The following is a 19,208-nucleotide window of genomic DNA, read 5'->3' as shown; positions in this document are numbered from 1 at the left end:
TTTTTTAAAGAAAGAGAAATGTTTTTAGTTGAATAAAACAGAAGATGCGTAAAAAATATCGGCCTTTCTTTGGATACTTGAAAAACAGTCTTATTTAATTTATATGAAGCAGTACACGGGCTATTTTGGAATACACATCGCAATTTTCAACCATGATTTGGTCATTAAGATGGTACTTAAGTCGAACCCACCTCTCCAAATTTCCGTATCACCCTAGTTAGAGCGAAAGCACTTTGACGTTAGGTTAATATTTCACAGGCCCGCAAACATTACGGTTCTTTGATGAAATCAGATTTCGCACTTGGGACTTCCGGGCCCGAAATTGAGATCTTAGCACAGACCAAAGTTATTTAATTCAAGTTTATAAGAAAAAATAAGAATAAGTAAATAATAATAATGTTAATAATTAGTCTTTCATCAATAATTAGTAATTAACGAAAGAATAAAAATCAAGAATTTTGATCTATTTATATTGTTTAAAAAATATAAAACAATATATTTTAAATAAAGCAATGTAAAAGTAAGGATTTCTTGAAGGATTTTTCCTTTGACACTCTATTTAGAACAAATTTTCTATTTTATTATCTTTCGGTTTGTTGAACTTCGGGTATAATGCTTTGTGAAGTGAAATCTTCAAATTTTAGTATTTTATTTTATTAATAAGCATTTAAAGAATTTCTTTCAATATTTATGTCTTTAGGTTACTTTTGAAATATCTTATTTCGTATTTTTCCCCCTTGACGATGTAAGACAAGTTTTATTTTTTTAATTTTTTATTGTTTGCTGTATTTTGGCTTGTTTTTGCTCTTTCTGTCCATGTGTCTGAGTTTCACATTAAAATTTTTTCCTTTGAATCCGATTGCATCTCACCATAATTATTTTTTCCTTAATCACTTACGGAAAGAAGTAGAAAAAAAATGGACAATAAGATTTTGTTCCTTTTTTGTTTCATAATCAGAAGTAGTTTGAATTTGGGCCTCGAAATAGCAGCCACATGAATTTACGATTTGTAGGGTTGCTGTATTTTCAGCTCTTGCGGCTGTCCCTTCATATTTTTCTTTTATCTAAAATCTGGTAACACTCAAACGCTAGACAGCAGACATATTTGATTATCGTTTCATGGATAGGGAGCCGGTTCATTTTAAATAAAGAAAATTTAATCAAAGTTTATTCTCTTTTTGCACATAAATTTCCATCCGACGTCTGTTGTAGCTTTCTAAGTAGTTTTAGATAGAGTTTTGGATAATGTCTGATTCAGATTCAGATTCAGAAGCTGGAGCAAGCCATATTTCTGATGGTAAGTATTGGTTTTGTTCATGGCGTGTATTGTTTCAAGAAATTAATCTTTTGTGGTATGAAGCATTATGGATATAAGAGTTGAGATTTTGTGTGTTTTCTGCTTTTTATTAGTATTCATTTCCATCCCCTTCATTTAAAAAAAAAATCAAGAATTGATGTTAACTCATTGTAATCTGCATTATATCTTATTGAAAGATTTCGTAGTTTTTGTATTTTAATTTTTAAACAAATAATTTTAATAGTGTTATTTTCCTTCTGAATATTAATAATTTTAGATAGACAAAAGGCTAAATTTTATCTAGTATTTGCTGGGTTTTTTTTAATGAACAATTTTTGTAAGCAACCAAACATATGTTCAAAATCTATAATAATATCTTGATTCGAATGATATCTATATCTTGATATATGAGGAATATATATCTTGATTCGAATAGATTTTGATTATTAAATTAATTGGTGTAAAGTTGCTTTATAACAGTTTTTACTTCTTGTGACTTGTACTTTATTTATTGTGACTCAGTCACTGTGCTCTTGCTACCTATAACAGCAGATAGCTTTTAAATTAATAATCTAGTGAAATTTCAAAAATGTTTTTCAGTCTTCTGTAGTATAATGAATGTAGCATGCTTACTAAATATATATGCATACAATTTATTATTTTGTTTTCATTTTGATCTTTTTATTCTATTTTTGTGTGCAGAAAATTATCAGCTTAGTGTTGCCTCACGAATACTTCATTAGTCAGAAAACAGTCTTTTGTGATCATTCATTAATTTTGTATTTTGTGGATGAATTTAAATATTTATGTTTAATCCAAGTTGTAGTAAGTACAATAATATACACTGTATATCATTGTACTTATACAGTGATAACAGGATATAGTTATCGGAATGGTAAATTTATGTTCTACTGAATCAAAGCAATGAATATTTCTTCTGGCACATGCTGTCTATAAGACATATTAAAACAGTGTAAACTAAATGTGCAGACATCAATATTTTTTTTGTGTTATTAAAGATAGGTGGTAATTTTTTCAAGTATTTGTTTTTAGATTAAAAAAAAAAAAAAAATGTTTATATTTCTGTTTTGAAAAATAATAGGGCTAATTTCTTAAAAATATAGAATAGAATGTGAAAGAATAAAATAGTAGCTTCTTCTAAAAATATAGATTTATAGATTTTTTTTAAAATCTTGTTTTTTAAGGTAAATTTAATCTTGTTGTGTGTATTGATACATATTTATATCTTTTGGGTATTATTAAATTATTAAAAAGTAAAGGAATAATTTAACTTTCCAGTAAACATCTCACTTATTATAGAAAATATTTACTTAAAAAATTTAATTATTAGTTTTTAATTTTCATTTGAAATAAAAATTGATGTGCAAAAGTTTTTTTCAATGTATTCTTTATATTTATGCAGTTTCAGTTAAAGATAAAAAAAAAAAAGTCTTGCAGTGTTAATCTAATGAATAAAAATGATTGATTTTACTTATGGATTAAAAATACACGTTATATTGAACCTTTGATAGGCTTGGTTATATCTTTTTAATATCTTATTTTGATTTTCTGTATTATTTTCTTGAATATTATCATCAATATCTGATTTGATTTTTTGTTATTTCTTTGAATATTTATTTTACTTATTCTAGAAATTTTGATAAATTTTATCATCTAGCTGCTACATTAAAAACTTAGGCAACATATCTATTAGTCACGTTTTACAAATCTGTCTCTAGCTATTTGTGTCATAGCAGTTTTATCCATGGGTATAGGGATGTTTATAAAATAGTTTTCTGTATGTCAATGATTTTAGATATTCAGTTGCATTTTATTCCAAAGAATAAGAAATGTACAGAAGGACCTGTTGAGATTGAATAAATTTTGCAGATGGAAATTCTTAGATTGGAGTATTTAAAATTCATTAAGGAACCATATCTTTGTGTTGCATAGTTTTTGGAAAAATTATAATATAAAAACTACAAGGTTGCATCCATAGCACTAAAAGTAAGCTTCTTTGGAATCTTGGATTCATATGATACTACTTCATTGTGTGGCCATTATAATCATCAGAGATTCTTATAAACATTTTTGTATTAGTAAATCTGAAGGAGTTAGAATGTTAGTCCTCGTTATTAAAAAAAAAAAAAAAACTTATTTGGGGATTATACTTTCAGATTGTGTGTAGTTAGTCATTATTTAACTTATTCAATGTACATTTTAGACGTCTTTATGTACATACTTTGTTATATTCAAGCACTTAAATTCCTGTTTCAATGATCTATCTCTATTGAATGACTTCATGCTTTTTTTTTTCTCTACATTTTCCCCAGAAACCAAAGATCTTGGTATGTATTTTATAATGCAGTAGTTTGTATAATGTAGAGGTATAAAAATAAATGTGTGATTAGTACTTCAAAATACTTTTACTTAATGTTCTTTGAAACTGAATTGATATTTAAAAATGTAATAATTTTGAAACAGTTACAACTAATAATTAAATATATTGATATTATTAATTTATTATGAAGGAATAAAGTGTAGGTCTTATGTTAATTAACCTTGAGCTCCCAATCAGCTACTATTTGCTTTTGCATATCATGATAAACATGATTTGGAGCTTAAATTAATAAGTTGTGATGGATGGAGTTCAGGGTCAATCATATTCATAACTTTAAACTGGCTATTGATTTTTTAAATTAATTTGTAAAGGATATGCACCTAATTAAAGTAAATGACTCATATGATATTAATTAATTAACTATTGTGATAAAATATGACTTAACCATTAAATTATGACCATAACTGTGATTTTTATTTTTTGCATATTTTTGAAGATTTAGTGCTAAAAAACATAATTATCTTTACAGAAGAAATTTTCAGAAGGAAAATATTGATGGATGGTGAAGGAACGGGTGCTAGTCAGGGCATTGATAACTTACTTTGTTCTTTCATACAGTGGTGCGATTCTGAAGGCCAAACAGATGAAGAAATGTATGAACATGCAAACTGATATTTTTCATTTTGTTTTCTTTCTTATTAATGAAACCACGTACTTTTCTTCTCATAGTATATTAACTTAAAATGTAATGCATATTTTGAATTTTCTTTTATAAATGTAGTACAATAAGAATTTCATTAACATGATGAATTAACTACTATTATAAATATATAATTTCATTTTTTGTACTTTCACCTTTAAGGGTTTTTATTAATAACATATTCTACTGAAAGAAATTTTTATTATTTTTATAGACATCATATTGTTTGTAGTTTGCCTAATTGATAAATTTGCTATTTGGAAATTAACAAAAAAGTTTTTCCCTCTGCTGTTATGTTTTGATAAATTATATGTGCTAATTGAGCATATACAGAAAAAAAAAAATCGAATTTCAAGTAATAGTATACATTTTTTTAGTCAAAATATTTGCACTAAGTGAAGTGAAGATGGTGCAGCAAGTGTACTTTTGACCTGAGTGTAATTTTAATTTGCAGACTTCATTTAAAAATTCACAAGTAATGCTCCAATAGATTTCTTAGCAATAGCTTTTAACATTTTATTAAAGATTTCTTAGATTTCTTTCTTCCAATAGATCTCTTAGCAATAACTTTTAACATTTTATTAAAGGATAGATTTCTTTCTTCCAGTAGATTTCTTAGCAATAACTTTTAATATTTTATTAAAGGGAAAAAAATCAGCTCATTTCCTGAGATTAATGTTGGCTTTAAAAATGAAACCAATCAATATGTGCTTACTAAGGAAGCATATCATTAACACAGTACCACTCAAAATATAGATAATCAGTTTGTCTTCTTTGTGAAAATCCAAAATTTTCAATTATCTTAAAAATGGCTGATTGTGAAAATTTCTTTGTTTTGTGTCACGGAGAACTGCCTAAAAGAACTAACTGTTGCAGGAAATAATATTCCAGGTCTTAATATTTTTCTTTGATCTTGAAACAAGAAAATATCCTGGGCGCTCCAATACACATCTGTGGTGAATATAAAGATTTCTTTGCTACTAACATTCTGGAAACAATATGCATGGAATGTAATCTCTCACCTTATCCTGTATCAAAACATTGCTTCAGGAGAATAAATTAATATGGATAGTAATTCACATACAGATTTTGAATTTTCATTACAAATTCATTGTCAGTTGGTTTTAATTTTCATTGAGAAGCATATAAATTTAGTTTTTTTAACAAATTCTCACCTCCTATTATTTTTTGAATTGATACAGGAAATGAAATTCAAAATGATACCCTTAACAAATTCATGCGCACAGTAATCTTACTTAGTGCAAAATGCCCTGCAATATTGATATGATATTCTGAACAAAATTATGTAGCACCCAGAATATCAAACAACATTGCAAAGATATTGTCCAATTTTTTGTGCTAATAGGGATGTTTTAATGAGGAGCATTTTTTCATCTATTTAATGTTGCTGCAAATTAAGTTTACTGAAAAAGATGCACTTCCATTCATCTCTAAAATTATAAATTTTCGTATTTTTATTTATTTTATTTTCAGAGTGATAATTCATCTTAAAATGATTTGATTGGTCATAAATTTTCTACAGCATTTTGATTAATTGGGAAGCATGTCAAAGGTAATTTGAACTTTTTTGTTTAGAGCAAGATGAATTTATTTTTAAATGTATCTTGTAAAGAAATGATAATATTTCTTAAATAAAAAGAGAAAATATCTATTTCTTTTTCACTTATTCTGCAATTCAGTTACATTATAGGTGCTATAGTTTGATAGAATATTTCAGAAAGGGATACTTCTCTGTAATGCTAAATAGCTGCTTTCTACAATGCCAAAACTGCTGTCTGTTGCTACATGTAACTCTGCACAAATTATCTCCTCCATTTATCAGTTTGAATATTTTTTGAATGATTGTTTTATATATATTTTATATACTGTGTGAAAATGTTCTTTATGTCATCTATAAACAAGTGATTTGTGTTCTTTGTATAGCAAAATACTTTGAATATTATAGTTCCAGTAATCTTGGGGATTTGGATATTAATATAAAAGAAGTTTACTATAATATAGTAATCATGTACTGTTTCATAATTCAAGTTTACATTTGTCTTTCTCTAATGTTATTATTTGTTATTGTTAACAAATGGGGAATTTTCATAATCATGGTGTCCAACAATTTTTTAATAGCTTAATCTCATAATACTCTTACTTATTTCTAAGAGGTAAAGTGCTATTAGAAAGAAAGACCATTGCTATCTAATTTTAATATATTCACAATGATATATTTCCTCACCATCATTATGAAATATATTGAAATTAGGTAGTCAGGCTGTCATATTTTGGTACTAATTTCATTATCCTAGCCAATTTATTTATCCCATTCCAAATTAAATATTATTAGATTTTTTTATTGACTGCAATTTCTTATTAGCTTATGAATCTTAATATAATGTGTGTATATATTATTTTTTAAAATTCTATGTTTTTTTTTTTTTAAATTAAGGTGCATTTAAAAAATAGATGTTCTTTTTATGCTTTTATAATAATTTTCCTCAATTTTAGTTCTGAAGGATATCAGAATTTGTTGGCTCAGTTGGATAATTTGGAATTTTCGTGTCAAAAGTCAGATGCAGCTCGGAGAGCCAATATGCGTCAGCTTCAAGAATATGATCAAATGTGTGCTGATTTGGGTAAGTTTCATATTGCTTAAAGACGTTTGTTTTAACATCTAAATAAAAACTGGAAATATTTTACAATTTTTCTTGGCATTAAATTGCATAATGTACCTGTGTTTTAAATTTGTCACTCTTTCTTTTAGAAAGTAAAATTGTTGATATGGAAAAAACTGTTGCTGAAAAACGTTTAGAACTGGAAAAGGCCAAAAAGGAAAGATTAAATAAGATGAGTAAGTGAATATTTCTGAAATGGCGAACTCAAAATTATATAATCAAAATATTTTGCAATGATTTGGTCCCAAAAACATTTTAAAACTATTTTTTAAAAATAATATTTGGCTAAATGTAAATGTTCAAGATTAAAAATGGCTGAAATTAAATTTGGCTAAATAATTCATGATGGATGTTCAGAAAATCATGTAGTCCATTACACTTAAAATTTCTGATTACTAAATTTGCTATTAGAAAAATAGATTGTAGTTTGTTGAAATTCCAAAATTTCCTTTCCCAGTTTCCCAGGTTCTATATGTTTACTGGTTTGGGTTTAAAAATTGTAAATTTCTTATCGTTATTTATACATAATTTTCCCTAACTTCAGAAGTTTTGATTTATTGAAAATGGGATTTATAGAAATACAGTCACTAAAGAGAGGGAAGGAATAGCTTTCTTTGGCATTCGACTAGAATTTAGAGTAAGCTAGCGTTCATAGAGGAGTACAGTGAAAAGAGCATTGTTGGGAAGGGTGTTGAGATCTGTCTTCTCAATTGTTTATTACCTGTCTTGAAGTGAAATAGTGTTTGTTGAGTGTCAGTCTTTTAAAAGCACTAGGTGAAGGAATTTAAGTTTGTACTATCTATTGATATTGTAAAGAGATGAAAAGACTGTTCTTGTCATCCCATTACCTCAAGCAACCAAAGCTGTTCAAACATTTAAAAAAAATGTTGCTATTTTTTTTAATAAGGGAGTTTCAGAGAATATTAAGAACTAGAAGCCTATATTCATAAAATCTAAATATCTTGCAGATTCTTCTCTTCAGATTGACTCACATAACAGTTTCAGAAGTGCTCATTGCTAGTGTATATCAAGAATTCATTACATATAGGAAAACAAACAAACAAAAAAACATTTTCTTCTCTACATTTTGAATGGTTCTGTAAAAATTTTAGTGTTATATTGTGTTGTAATTTTTGTCCTTATTTTCGAAATTGTGTTTCAGATTTTGTTTGATATAAATGATGGCAGCATTTCTTAATTTTGTTTCATTAGTGTATCCACTTTTTTAGTTACTTTAAGGTTGCTATATTCAAGACATCTTGCAAATACAACATTGGCAAAATTGATTCTTTATGGCCGTATTCATCTTTTTTGTTGAACCATGCAATGTTCAGTTGGTCATTTCCTATAATTCCATGCTAACTTCACTCCTTCCCCTGGGCGAAGTGGGTGAAAGTGCATTGCAGTTCTATTACTCCACACACTCTAACCCTTTCCTTTCCATTGCATTCATTGAGCATCTATTTTATATAGCCCAAAGCAAAAGGAATTCAGGCAAATAGGTTTTGACATGGAATGATTGTAAGTGACCCTTATAGGTTTTCTGCGACTTCAGAAGAATATGTAAATAAGCATCATGTTTAAATTAATAGAAAATAAAAAAAAAATTTGTTTTTTTGTTTTGTTTTTCAAGTGTTTGTTGATTTCACTGGTGATCCTTTTATAAACTGTTGACTCTTGATTGTTGCACATTTAAAATTGACTGTAGCTTTCTTTATATTGAAATTGCTTTCAAATAATGTTTATGGTGTCTTCAATATAATAAAAAAAAAAATGTTTTAATTTCTGAAAATGTAGTTTAATGTAACTTTTAACTAAATGTAAGGTTTTTAGTGTTTTGTTTTATTAATAAAATTTTTCTGCCATTACTCTAAAAGTTCATCCTGATATTTATTATTAGTGTCCTTTAGGGCTATGAATTGCTGTGTTTGGTGCACTGAAGCATATTAAAGTGTTCTCTTCTGCATTTCCTTATTAATTTTTAATAATTCAATTAAAGTTGTAGTTTTAATTTAGTGATATTTAGTTAATTTACATGCTAAATGGTTTCTAGATCTAAAACTTATACGTATAAATTTTATTTTGTCGAATGCCTTACATAAAATTTGAAAATAGGAAAATACATTTGCAGAATAAAATTTTCCATCATAACAATATTCTAGATAGTTTTTCAGCAGCTTTTGAATTTTAAGAGGCAGCTTTATTGTCATACTTTTGATATTTTACTTTTCTGTTATAATGTGAAATATACAGGCAAGTAAGGAACCTGTGATTTTGCTTAGGTTTTTGAATGTTGGAATAAATGAGTGATTATATATATATATATATATATATATATATATATATATATATATATATATATATATATATATATATAATTGTAATTCAGGAATTGGAAAATATTTTGTGCATATTTGCTATTGTGAAATGTGTATCTTTGATACATTTCAGAAAATTAACTTTAGAATTGGGGAAGAAGTAGGAGGAACTTAAACCATTGTGAAATGATAGCTCTTTTGTTTTTTTTTCTTTCAAGGATGCTGTTTTGTTACAAAATGGCTGGAAAATAGACACTGGAGATTAAACCTATATGCTTTGCTCATAATATTTTTTTATGCTTCATAAAGTTGAGGGTCAGATATGTAGCATTTTTATTAATACATATGTTATATATTGCATTTGTACAAAGCATATGCACCAGTGTTTTTGAAAACTATTAACAATTCTGATAAGTGAAGGGAAAGGAAGCATATGAAGTTTCAAGTTTAACATATCAAATATTGTATCTGCATATTATTATTTTGAAATTTGATCTTCAGGATTTTGTTAGTTTACTAAATACTGGATTTGCATTTCATTGTAGGTATAATACATGGTGGTTAAAAATTATTTTGCTCCTTGTGTGTACTGGTCGTGACCAACAGATGTAGAAGGAAAATATATGCTGAATACTTAAGTTTTGGTATTTTTTGAGTCAAAAGTTTTTATTTTTTTAAAGCAAAACAGTTTTTGTATAATATAATATACAGTACACTCTTGAGTATGTATTCGACCTAACATGGTGGAAGTGTAAGCCGGATAATAAAAGAGCTAGATTAGCTGAAGTTCTATGACCTCATTTCTTTGTGCTAGCAATACCAGAAAACAAGGTTTTTATACCAAAACTCACTGTTATAATGCATTTTCCCACTTCTTATAGATTACTAAACCCTCCATTTATATCAAGCCACACAGAATGGGAACGCAGTCCGGTTAATCATAGAAGCAGTTGCCGGTTTTTGCTGTTACACCAGAGCTGAACCTTGTTTATGATATGAACCTTGTTTCGGATAAGTGTTCCTTCAATGCCGGGAAAAGAAAATAGTCACTGGGAACCAAATCGGGGCAGTATGGGGGTGGCTCCAGACCTCCCACCTAAACGTTTCCAGCAATCGCTGAGTCTGGAGAGCTGTATGGAGCCGGGCATTATCATTCAGAACGTTTGCGTCAGATGGTTTCATGCAATTTTCTTAAGGTGTCACAATAACGGTAGGCATTAATGGTATGGCAAAAGCTCCAGATACTCGATTAGGATAATACCACACGTATCCCAGAAAACGGTTGCCATAATTTTGCCGGCAGAGGGTGTCATCTTAAACTTCTTCCTCGTCGGTGATAAAGCGTGCTTCCACTCCATTGTGGCTGTTTTGGATAAGGGGGTGAAATGATGCAGCCATGTTTCCTGTGTCTATTGTTAATAAAGCATTTTTCCTTTGCCTTATAAACTTTTTTTTGGATCACACCTCGTAATAGATGTAAAAGATAAGGGTGGTGTATTATATCCTGGTGAAATAGTTTTAAATGCTGTTAACCACACATATATAGCTGTTCAAAAATTAATTAGGGAAAAATATGAGAATAAATCTATTGAAGTTCCTAATCAAAGAAATTTGATCATTAATCTTGTGGAAAATAGTTTAATAACTAAAGATATGTTTCCTTCTTCAGATGTTTGTGTGGATGGGCATGACACATTACCTTTACTTAATTCTGAGGTCAGCAACTAAAAGCTTATTAAGTAATTATTGTAAAGTGAAAAATGATCAAGTGAAAGTAAATTTAATATAGCTGCTTATAAGAATAAAAGAGAAGTATGAACTTTTTCTAAACACTTTGCCACTGTAAAACAGAATCTAGCTAAAAAATTGACCAATTTGAAGGGGGGAAAGTAGCTGTTATTACAGAAGTATGGAAGGAAAAAAAGTTTTTTTTTTTTGAAGGAATAAAGTGAAAATTTTTATAAATTTGATTGAATATAACTAAAATGTATTTATATTGTCAAAGTTTAGTAAAATTATAACCTGTGCAGCTTAAGAATATCACAATTTTAGTCATCATTTTTATTTAGTTAGAAATCATATTTGAAGTGATATATGTATTTTGTATATATGTGTGTTCTAAATAATTGTATTTTTTTTGTTATATAGTACATAGAAATAATTATTGTTAGTTAATCACATTTTAGTAGTATTTCTATTTTGTATATGTACGAGTTCTGAATAATTGTATTGTTTTTCATGCTATTTATTTTGTCAAAATAAATAATTGTTTATTAATATGTGTCTTTATCTGCTTCATATTTTATAATTTTTTAATTCGTTTATATTTATTAACTTAAATATGTTATTCCTTTATAAAAGTACAGTTCATAGATTTTCCGTATTTTTTTTAAACAAACATTTCTAGTAAAAAATTTAAAATCCAATATTTATATAGTGCAATAAATAAATAAATAAATAAAAAAATAAAAATAAATAATATGTCATTAATAAATTTTTTTTTTTTGTTTACAGCAATTTTTATTTTCTATATGTAAATGTTTTACTATTGATTAGCTTCCTTTTTTAAAAAATAAAACCTCAAAGACCTAAAAAGCTTCCATTTCAAAGAAAATTTAATGTAAATATCAATTTTACACAAACAAATATTAAGTAATTCGTAAATTAGTAACTATTATGCACCTATTTAATAATTCGATGAATGTGTTTTTAATAACGAAAGTAGTCAAGAAATTGTGATGTTCATCATCGGAAATTCTGAGACCGCAATTGTAATTAATTCAAATATCAATTTTTTTATATAAAGTAATATTTTTTAATTAGTATTTATGCAAATCATTTGATAATTCAAAGAATTAAGGAAAATTGTCGAGAACGCATAACGCTATACATCGCAAGTTACGTGTTATGATAAATTCCGTCCTTCTCCGAGCGTCAGCCTAACAGTGATGACACATTTCAACAGCCAACTGGCTTTATGTCTCGAGGGTCACGCATATTTCCAACTAAGTCGTTCGCATCAGCGCCATTTATTGACTGCTTTTTAAATTTTTTCCTCGTCTTAAAAAAAAATCCCGTGACCTATTAATGCTAAATCTACAAACCGCTTTTTATTTTGGTTATTTTTTAGGGATTTAGGAATTTTTAAAGTTTTCAAGGACTTTTTGCCCACCCTATCTATCTATCTATATATATAATATATAAAATATCATATTATGTTTACAGAGTATGATGCGTTAGGGAAAATTGTTTCTTCTCTGCCAAGCCGTCAAGAGAGCATGGAAAAGCTGGCAAAAATTGAAGAGGAAATTAAAATTTTAATGGCAGAAAATGAAGCCCTTCAGGAGAAATCAGATGTGCGGGAGAAACAAGTACGTTTACTTGTGACTTCTGCTCGTGAATTGAAACACAAATTACGAGGTATGAAACTTTAATTTATTTTAATAGTTATTAGGCCAAAATTTAATCCTTTGATTAATATTTAAAGAAGTTGATAGTACAAAATTTTCAATAATTCTTGGTTGAGTAAAATTTCTTACAAATGTGTTTACTTAATGTTTTATATCATATTAGCTAAAACTTGAAACACACTTTAAAAAAAAAAAAGGAAAATTTAACATTAAATTTTTTGAATGTGCATGGTGCTGAAAAAGAACTTTGATGTTATGCTGAATTATATGGAATGAAAAATATTTGGATATGTATAATTTTGTGTGTGTTACCTGCATTAATGGCAGCTATGACTCAAAAACATCTTTAACCCTTTAAAGGGCCATTTTTTTTCTAGTCAGATTATGTTAAAATATTTTTAGGCTTGAAATTAGAATAAGGAAAGATATTCATTTAGCTTATTAGATAAATTTAATTTGATTAATTAATTTGGTTAATTAATAATTAAGTAACAAATCAAGACGCATCATTTTGTGTGAGATAAAGAACTGAAGCATCTAAGTTTCTGACTTACTAAAAAAATTGTCAGAACTTATGCCAACCTACATAATTTCATACAAAGATTGATAAATTTGGTGGGAAGCATACTTCCCACGGCCTTAGAAGGGGTTAAAAAGTAATCTGTTCTGCTTGTTACCTTATAAATATTTTTGGTTTAAATTATTTTGTTAGTGATATAATGTGTAGTTTGAATCGGATTTAAGAAAATTATTAAAATGGTAGTTGAAAAAAAGTTAAACCTTAGACTTTTTAAATGCAAAAGTATCTTTTTCACACAGTATGACTCGGTAAAAAGAGCCATGTTTTGCAATTTGTATTTTGGTAATCATAAACAATGTTAATACAAAACATTTTCAATTCGTTTAGTGTGATACAGTATCAATAGTAATATAGAACCTTTTAAAAAATTTTGTTGCAATTTATGCCATTATCTGTGGCAACAATTCACTAATTTTTAAATTGTAGCTCTTATATTAATAGGTTTTATATTGTAATATTTAGTTTTAAAATGTGTTTTGAACATTATTTTTAATTAAGCCTCAAATCATGATAATTAATTGCTCAGTTTTCTTACAATACTGTTTCTGTAAAATATTGGTGGAGAATATAACTAAAATCCAAAATAATTGTTTTGGATGAAATTTTCTGTGTGATTGTAATTTGTACTATTAACAAAGTTTCTTGTGTTTTCATTTCATGACAGACTGATTCAGAGATGTCAGATGATTTATTATAATGAAGGAAATTAGAATTGTTGGAGTTTATGTATTCCTTGATATATGTAGGATTAGAGTAAGATTAATGTGGCAATTTTTTTTGAAAATTTATGCAATATAAATTGTGAAACAATTTTGCACTTTAATAATATATTTTATCAATATACTGAAGTTTATTGTATTGATAAAATAAGGAATGTGAAATAATTTTGGTGTTTCAGTGCATATTAATTGTATAATTTGTGATGCTTTAGTGAATTTCTTTTGCTTAATGTATATTTTAAAAAATTACTATATGCATAAATAAGTATCTCAAAAAGCTATGAATAAAAAAATAATCTTATTTATTTTATAGAAGAACTAGAAGATTGGGAAGGTTCTGACAGTGATTGATTTTCGTTTGCAGCTGCATAAACCATGAACAAGAGTTCATTTTTATGACCATTTTACATGTGAATTTTTCATTTTTATGGCCATTTTTTCATTCGATCACCATTAGGGATTGCAATACCGGTATACCGAATACCGGTATTTCGAGCCATTTGTACAATTTTGTAATACCGGTATTCACAAGTTTAAATACCGTTTTTTCGGTATTTACTAGAAATTTTAAAAATTGTCTCCATTATATGTTCAGGGATTGTCAATACAGCAAAATAGTATACGTTTTTGTTTTTATGTCTCCGTAACGGGCGAAATTAATTAGCTAATTAATGGCTTAATTAATTGCTTACATCTAAATTAGTGAAACATGGATTTTCTCTGAAAGAAGATATTGTATCCATAACGACTGATGGAGCAATAGTTATGAAAAAAGTTGGAAAGTTGATTAGTGCAAATCAGCAATTGTGCTATGCTCACGGAATTCAATTAGGAGTAATAGGTGTGTGTGTATATATATATATACAAAAGTATTAGAATCAAGTTAATAGGAAAAACAAAAAATCAAATAAAAATTAAACCAAAAAAATTATAAAAAATATATAAAAAAAAAACATAAAAACTATGTAACTACCATTCCAATCTAAACTGTAAAATTTTCAAAAATCTAATTTTCTCACAAGTTAACAGGATCAAAAGGGTTTGCAATAATAAAAATTCTTATATTGAAGCATCAAACAACCTCCTTAAAAATTTAATTAAAAATGAATTTCCTAGAAATTACTGTAATGTCAATTTTTTAATTAAACAAGGTATGGTTTGGGATTAATCCTTTGGCTTAAATAAAAATAGAACTTTCCTTGCATATTGGATCACTCAATAGATGGCGCTGGGAACCTACATCTGTTTATATAATTTACCGCTAGTTTTTTAAAAACAGGGAATCACAATCGATAGTTTAAAGTTTCCTTGACTGTTGATGGTATGTACTGGCCTTTTCGTTTTTAATTTTTAATTTTAGTGCTATTTTTTGTTTTTATTGTTATTTTTGTTATTGTATTTTTACTTTGTTGTGGTTAATTTCTTCTAATTTGTTGTTTTATATTTCCTTTCTGTTAAAATGGTATATCTCTTGAGCATAATTTCAGGGGATTTTCGGGTCACGAGGAATCATTATTAGACAATGTCTGTATTTCCTCACAGAAAAAAATCCCTTTCTTTGAATCCCTGCCTGAGAGTGACCCTTGAAAAAGTCTTCAGGCCGGATTCTTTTTTTTAATATTTTTTATAATTTTTTTGGTTTAATTTTTATTTGATTTTTTTTTGTTTTTCCTATTAACTTGATTCTAATACTTTTGTATCAATTCATCTGTGTTTTAGAAGTAGCTGCAATTGCGCTCTCTAAATACTATGAAGTTCTTTTTTGGTATTAGTTTAAAATAGGTTTTAAATTTTAGTTGCGATTTCGAAACTGTTTTTGTTTCGTTTTCATTTTAGTTTCGTTTTCAAACTTTTTCTTACTTAAGATTGGTTACTTTATATAAGAACAGAAGAATCCAAATACTGTGGATATAGAAATTTCGGATTCCAACTTTGAAGAGAGTGAGAATGATATTGACAATGAAGATAATGATAATGTAATTATTGAAGATGAAATATTTACCCATCAAGAATTGCTTCCTATAATTTATAAAGTTCGAAAAATTGTTAAGATATTTAAACGTTCCCCTATAAAAAATGACATAATACGAAAATATATACTAACTGAAAATAAAACAGAATATATGTTAACGTTAGATTCTAAAACATGTTGGAACAGTTTATTCCTAATAATGGAACGATTTTTGAAACGGAGAAATCCAACCCGAAAAGCAAGAATCGACTTAAACTTGTAAATTAATTTTTCAGATAGTGAAATCTACTTAATATCAAGAACTGTATCAGCTCTACTTCCAATAAAACTGAATAATGAGGCATTATGTTGGAGAGATTCTAATTTATTAACAACTAATGCAACAATAAATTTCATGTTGCAGTCACTGAAAGAACAGCACACATCACTATTTGAAGAATTATATATTACATTGAAAAATCGCACAGAAGAAAGGCATACCGAAATAGAAAATGTCTTATGGTATTTACATAATTATAACGATTTTAAAAATGAAAATAAAGAAGAAAAGAGACTAACCAATTCAAATCTGATTTAGAATTTGAGATGAATAAAAAAATTTCATCGAACCAAAATACAATACAGAAATCAGCTATATCCAAAACCATCCAACGAGCAATCGATTTATTTGAAGATGATTGATTTAGAAGTAAATACTTGGAAAAAGTATATCGCGCATTGTTAACAGTACCACCAACTAGCATAGATGTCGAAAGAGCGTTTTCGACAGCTGGTAATTTTTACATAAAATTACTTTTCAGGCTTAATGACAGTACAATTGATGCATTATGTTTTTTAAGATCACAATACAAAAATTTGTTAAACAGACTGAATAGTGATATTTACACTTTTTTTGTGATTTAAATAAATAAGATGTTCCTTTACTTTTTTGTGATTCTTTATATACGTTATAATGTGATTCTTTATATACGTTATAATGTGATTCTTTATATACGTTATAATTTATAAGTTACAAATTATTTTTGTGATATTTGCACTCTCTAATAAAACTGGCAAATAAAAGAAAGAAACATCTGTGTTTTCTTTCTTTTTGTAAAATTTCTAATACCGATATTAAAACCGGTATCCCGGTATTAAGAACTAAAAAATACCGAATACCGGTATTGAAATTTTGGTCCGACATTGCAATCCCTAATCACCATGCAACATATTTTTATTAATTTATGTTACTCATTTTATATTTATTTGTATTTCAAAAGTGTTTTAGTTCAATAAATTCTTGTTGTTGTACAATTTGTTTGGGGTTTCATTATTTTGTCTTCTGTATAACTAAACACGGTTTTTTTTTTTTTTTTTTTTTTTTTTTTTTTTATGCATTTACTGAATTTTTTGCAATGAAATCTTTCATTTTAACTCTTATGGAAGAAGGAATTAATTCGTTAAGTGTGCAACTGTTCTCAGTTGCTGAATATTTTTCTTAAAATTTAAAAAGTCTTTCTCTGCGTTTTCACAACTTAGGTTTGCTGCTATATCTTTGCTGATTATGTTTTCATAGAAGTTAACTTTTATGTAGTTGATTAATCTTTGTAATAAATTACAGTTATGAGTGAATTTCAAATAATTAATGATGTTTTTTTGTTTTGTTATCAGTGTAACTGAAGCATATAAATATTATGAATAACATTAATATTAGATATTTTATTTCATTGTAACTTTCATTTCATTTGAAAACGTTTCGTTTTCTGACTGGTTAGTTTTAGATTTTAGCAAGGAGCCGATCCTTCAACGTCTTCAATTTCTTTATACATTAGGGTGTAAAAGTAATCCATCACAATTTTAAAGATTATCTGTTAATTGATATTTTTTTGGGCAATAACAGATTACAGAAATTGACAGTTAAATGCGGCGGTTAATCGAAATTTTACTGTATGTAGAAAATCCGAAAGTTTAACTAGAAATATATATTTTGTATGCATTTGTAATATTTAATTGAAAAGCTTCAAAGTGGATTAAATTTTATTTTCTTCCATAAAATCTTTTGGAATCAACTAATAAGGCTCGGGAAATTACATTGATATGCTTTTGTTAGTTTTATCTAAGTAAGTAAAAGTTAAATGATGCTAATTGTTTCCGTTTAAGGAGCTGCTAATGTGTCTATTGTAGAATATAATTCTCATTGCTGTTTGGAATGCTCTTATTTTCCGATACCTGGGTAGAGCAAATGATAGCATTGTATAGAACCTAAAGCAGGTTCGAATATTCCAGGAAGTACTTAATTCACTCTTTTGTCGATGTGGGAGAAGGGGCGTAACAGAATGAGTGTCCATTGCAAGGCTTTTTTGCAAATGATAACATTCAATACTTTTCTTGTTTCCTTGACTGTTACTCCAAGATGAAAAACTTGTGTGGCGATCCATCGTTTCCATTGTCTCCTATCCATGTCTTTCTTACATTAAAAATTTCATAATCTCTGCTTGTCGGTCTTTACAAGGAAAATAAATGTTTTAGATTGGAGAAAAGATGAAAGACTTTGCAACATGGCATTTCAATGTTCTTATGACTAGAATACAAAAGTTTTCGGAAAATGATGAGTGAGAAGGATCTCGCTTTTTTTTTGTTTTGTTAAAATCATAGTCTTCATCATTTGTTGGATGTATGTACTTAATTGCAATACCCCTCGTTGAAAATTTCCGGAAATACGACCGCTTATGGTTTTTCTGTCACCACGACAGAAATGTACACTACCCAATTGCTTTCAGCGTATTTAATATCATAATTCCGATGCTGGAGCAGGTTACGGAGTCAGTAATGGAGTCCGATGAAAATCGGGTATGTGTGCTGAATCCTAATCGTAGACACTTGTTACAAAGTAGTCTGTTACATATGCCTTCAGAATTTTACCAATAGGACGGTATTTACGTTATTCGACTCTGCAAAACACAACAAGCAACCCAAGAAGTCTTTCCGGAAGTTTACTTCTCAGTTTGAAAGTTTATATATTTCAAATATTAGCTTTGTAGCAAAGTAAAATGTGCAATTTTTCTTGAAGATAAATGTCATGTATGATATTTCTTCTCTTTTTTTTATTCGCCCACTAAACAATTTTCCCTTTCGTATTTCCTAAAAGAGAATTTAAATATTCTGCAATTGTTATCAATTTTTCAAAACAGGATGTCAGAAATAAAATGTA

The 19,208-nt window shown here is 27.6% G+C and overlaps 1 protein-coding gene across 1 annotated transcript; it reads left to right on the top strand.

The window, feature by feature from the left end:
- Positions 1-1,019: 1,019 nt before the first annotated feature.
- Positions 1,020-17,285, top strand: LOC129960726 (THO complex subunit 7 homolog). The gene is made up of 6 exons (XM_056074324.1): positions 1,020-1,297; positions 4,168-4,291; positions 6,853-6,980; positions 7,109-7,195; positions 12,563-12,757; positions 14,360-17,285. The coding sequence occupies exons 1-6, from the start codon at positions 1,246-1,248 to the stop codon at positions 14,395-14,397; spliced, it is 624 nt and encodes a 207-aa protein (XP_055930299.1). The 5' UTR covers positions 1,020-1,245; the 3' UTR covers positions 14,398-17,285.
- The last annotated feature ends 1,923 nt before the right edge of the window (positions 17,286-19,208 follow it).

This window comes from Argiope bruennichi, chromosome X2 (assembly GCF_947563725.1).
Source record: "Argiope bruennichi chromosome X2, qqArgBrue1.1, whole genome shotgun sequence".
NCBI classification, from domain to species: Eukaryota; Metazoa; Arthropoda; class Arachnida; order Araneae; family Araneidae; genus Argiope; species Argiope bruennichi.
The sequence above is the reverse complement of the archived record's forward strand: the minus strand, read 5'-3'. Positions and strand labels throughout refer to the sequence as shown.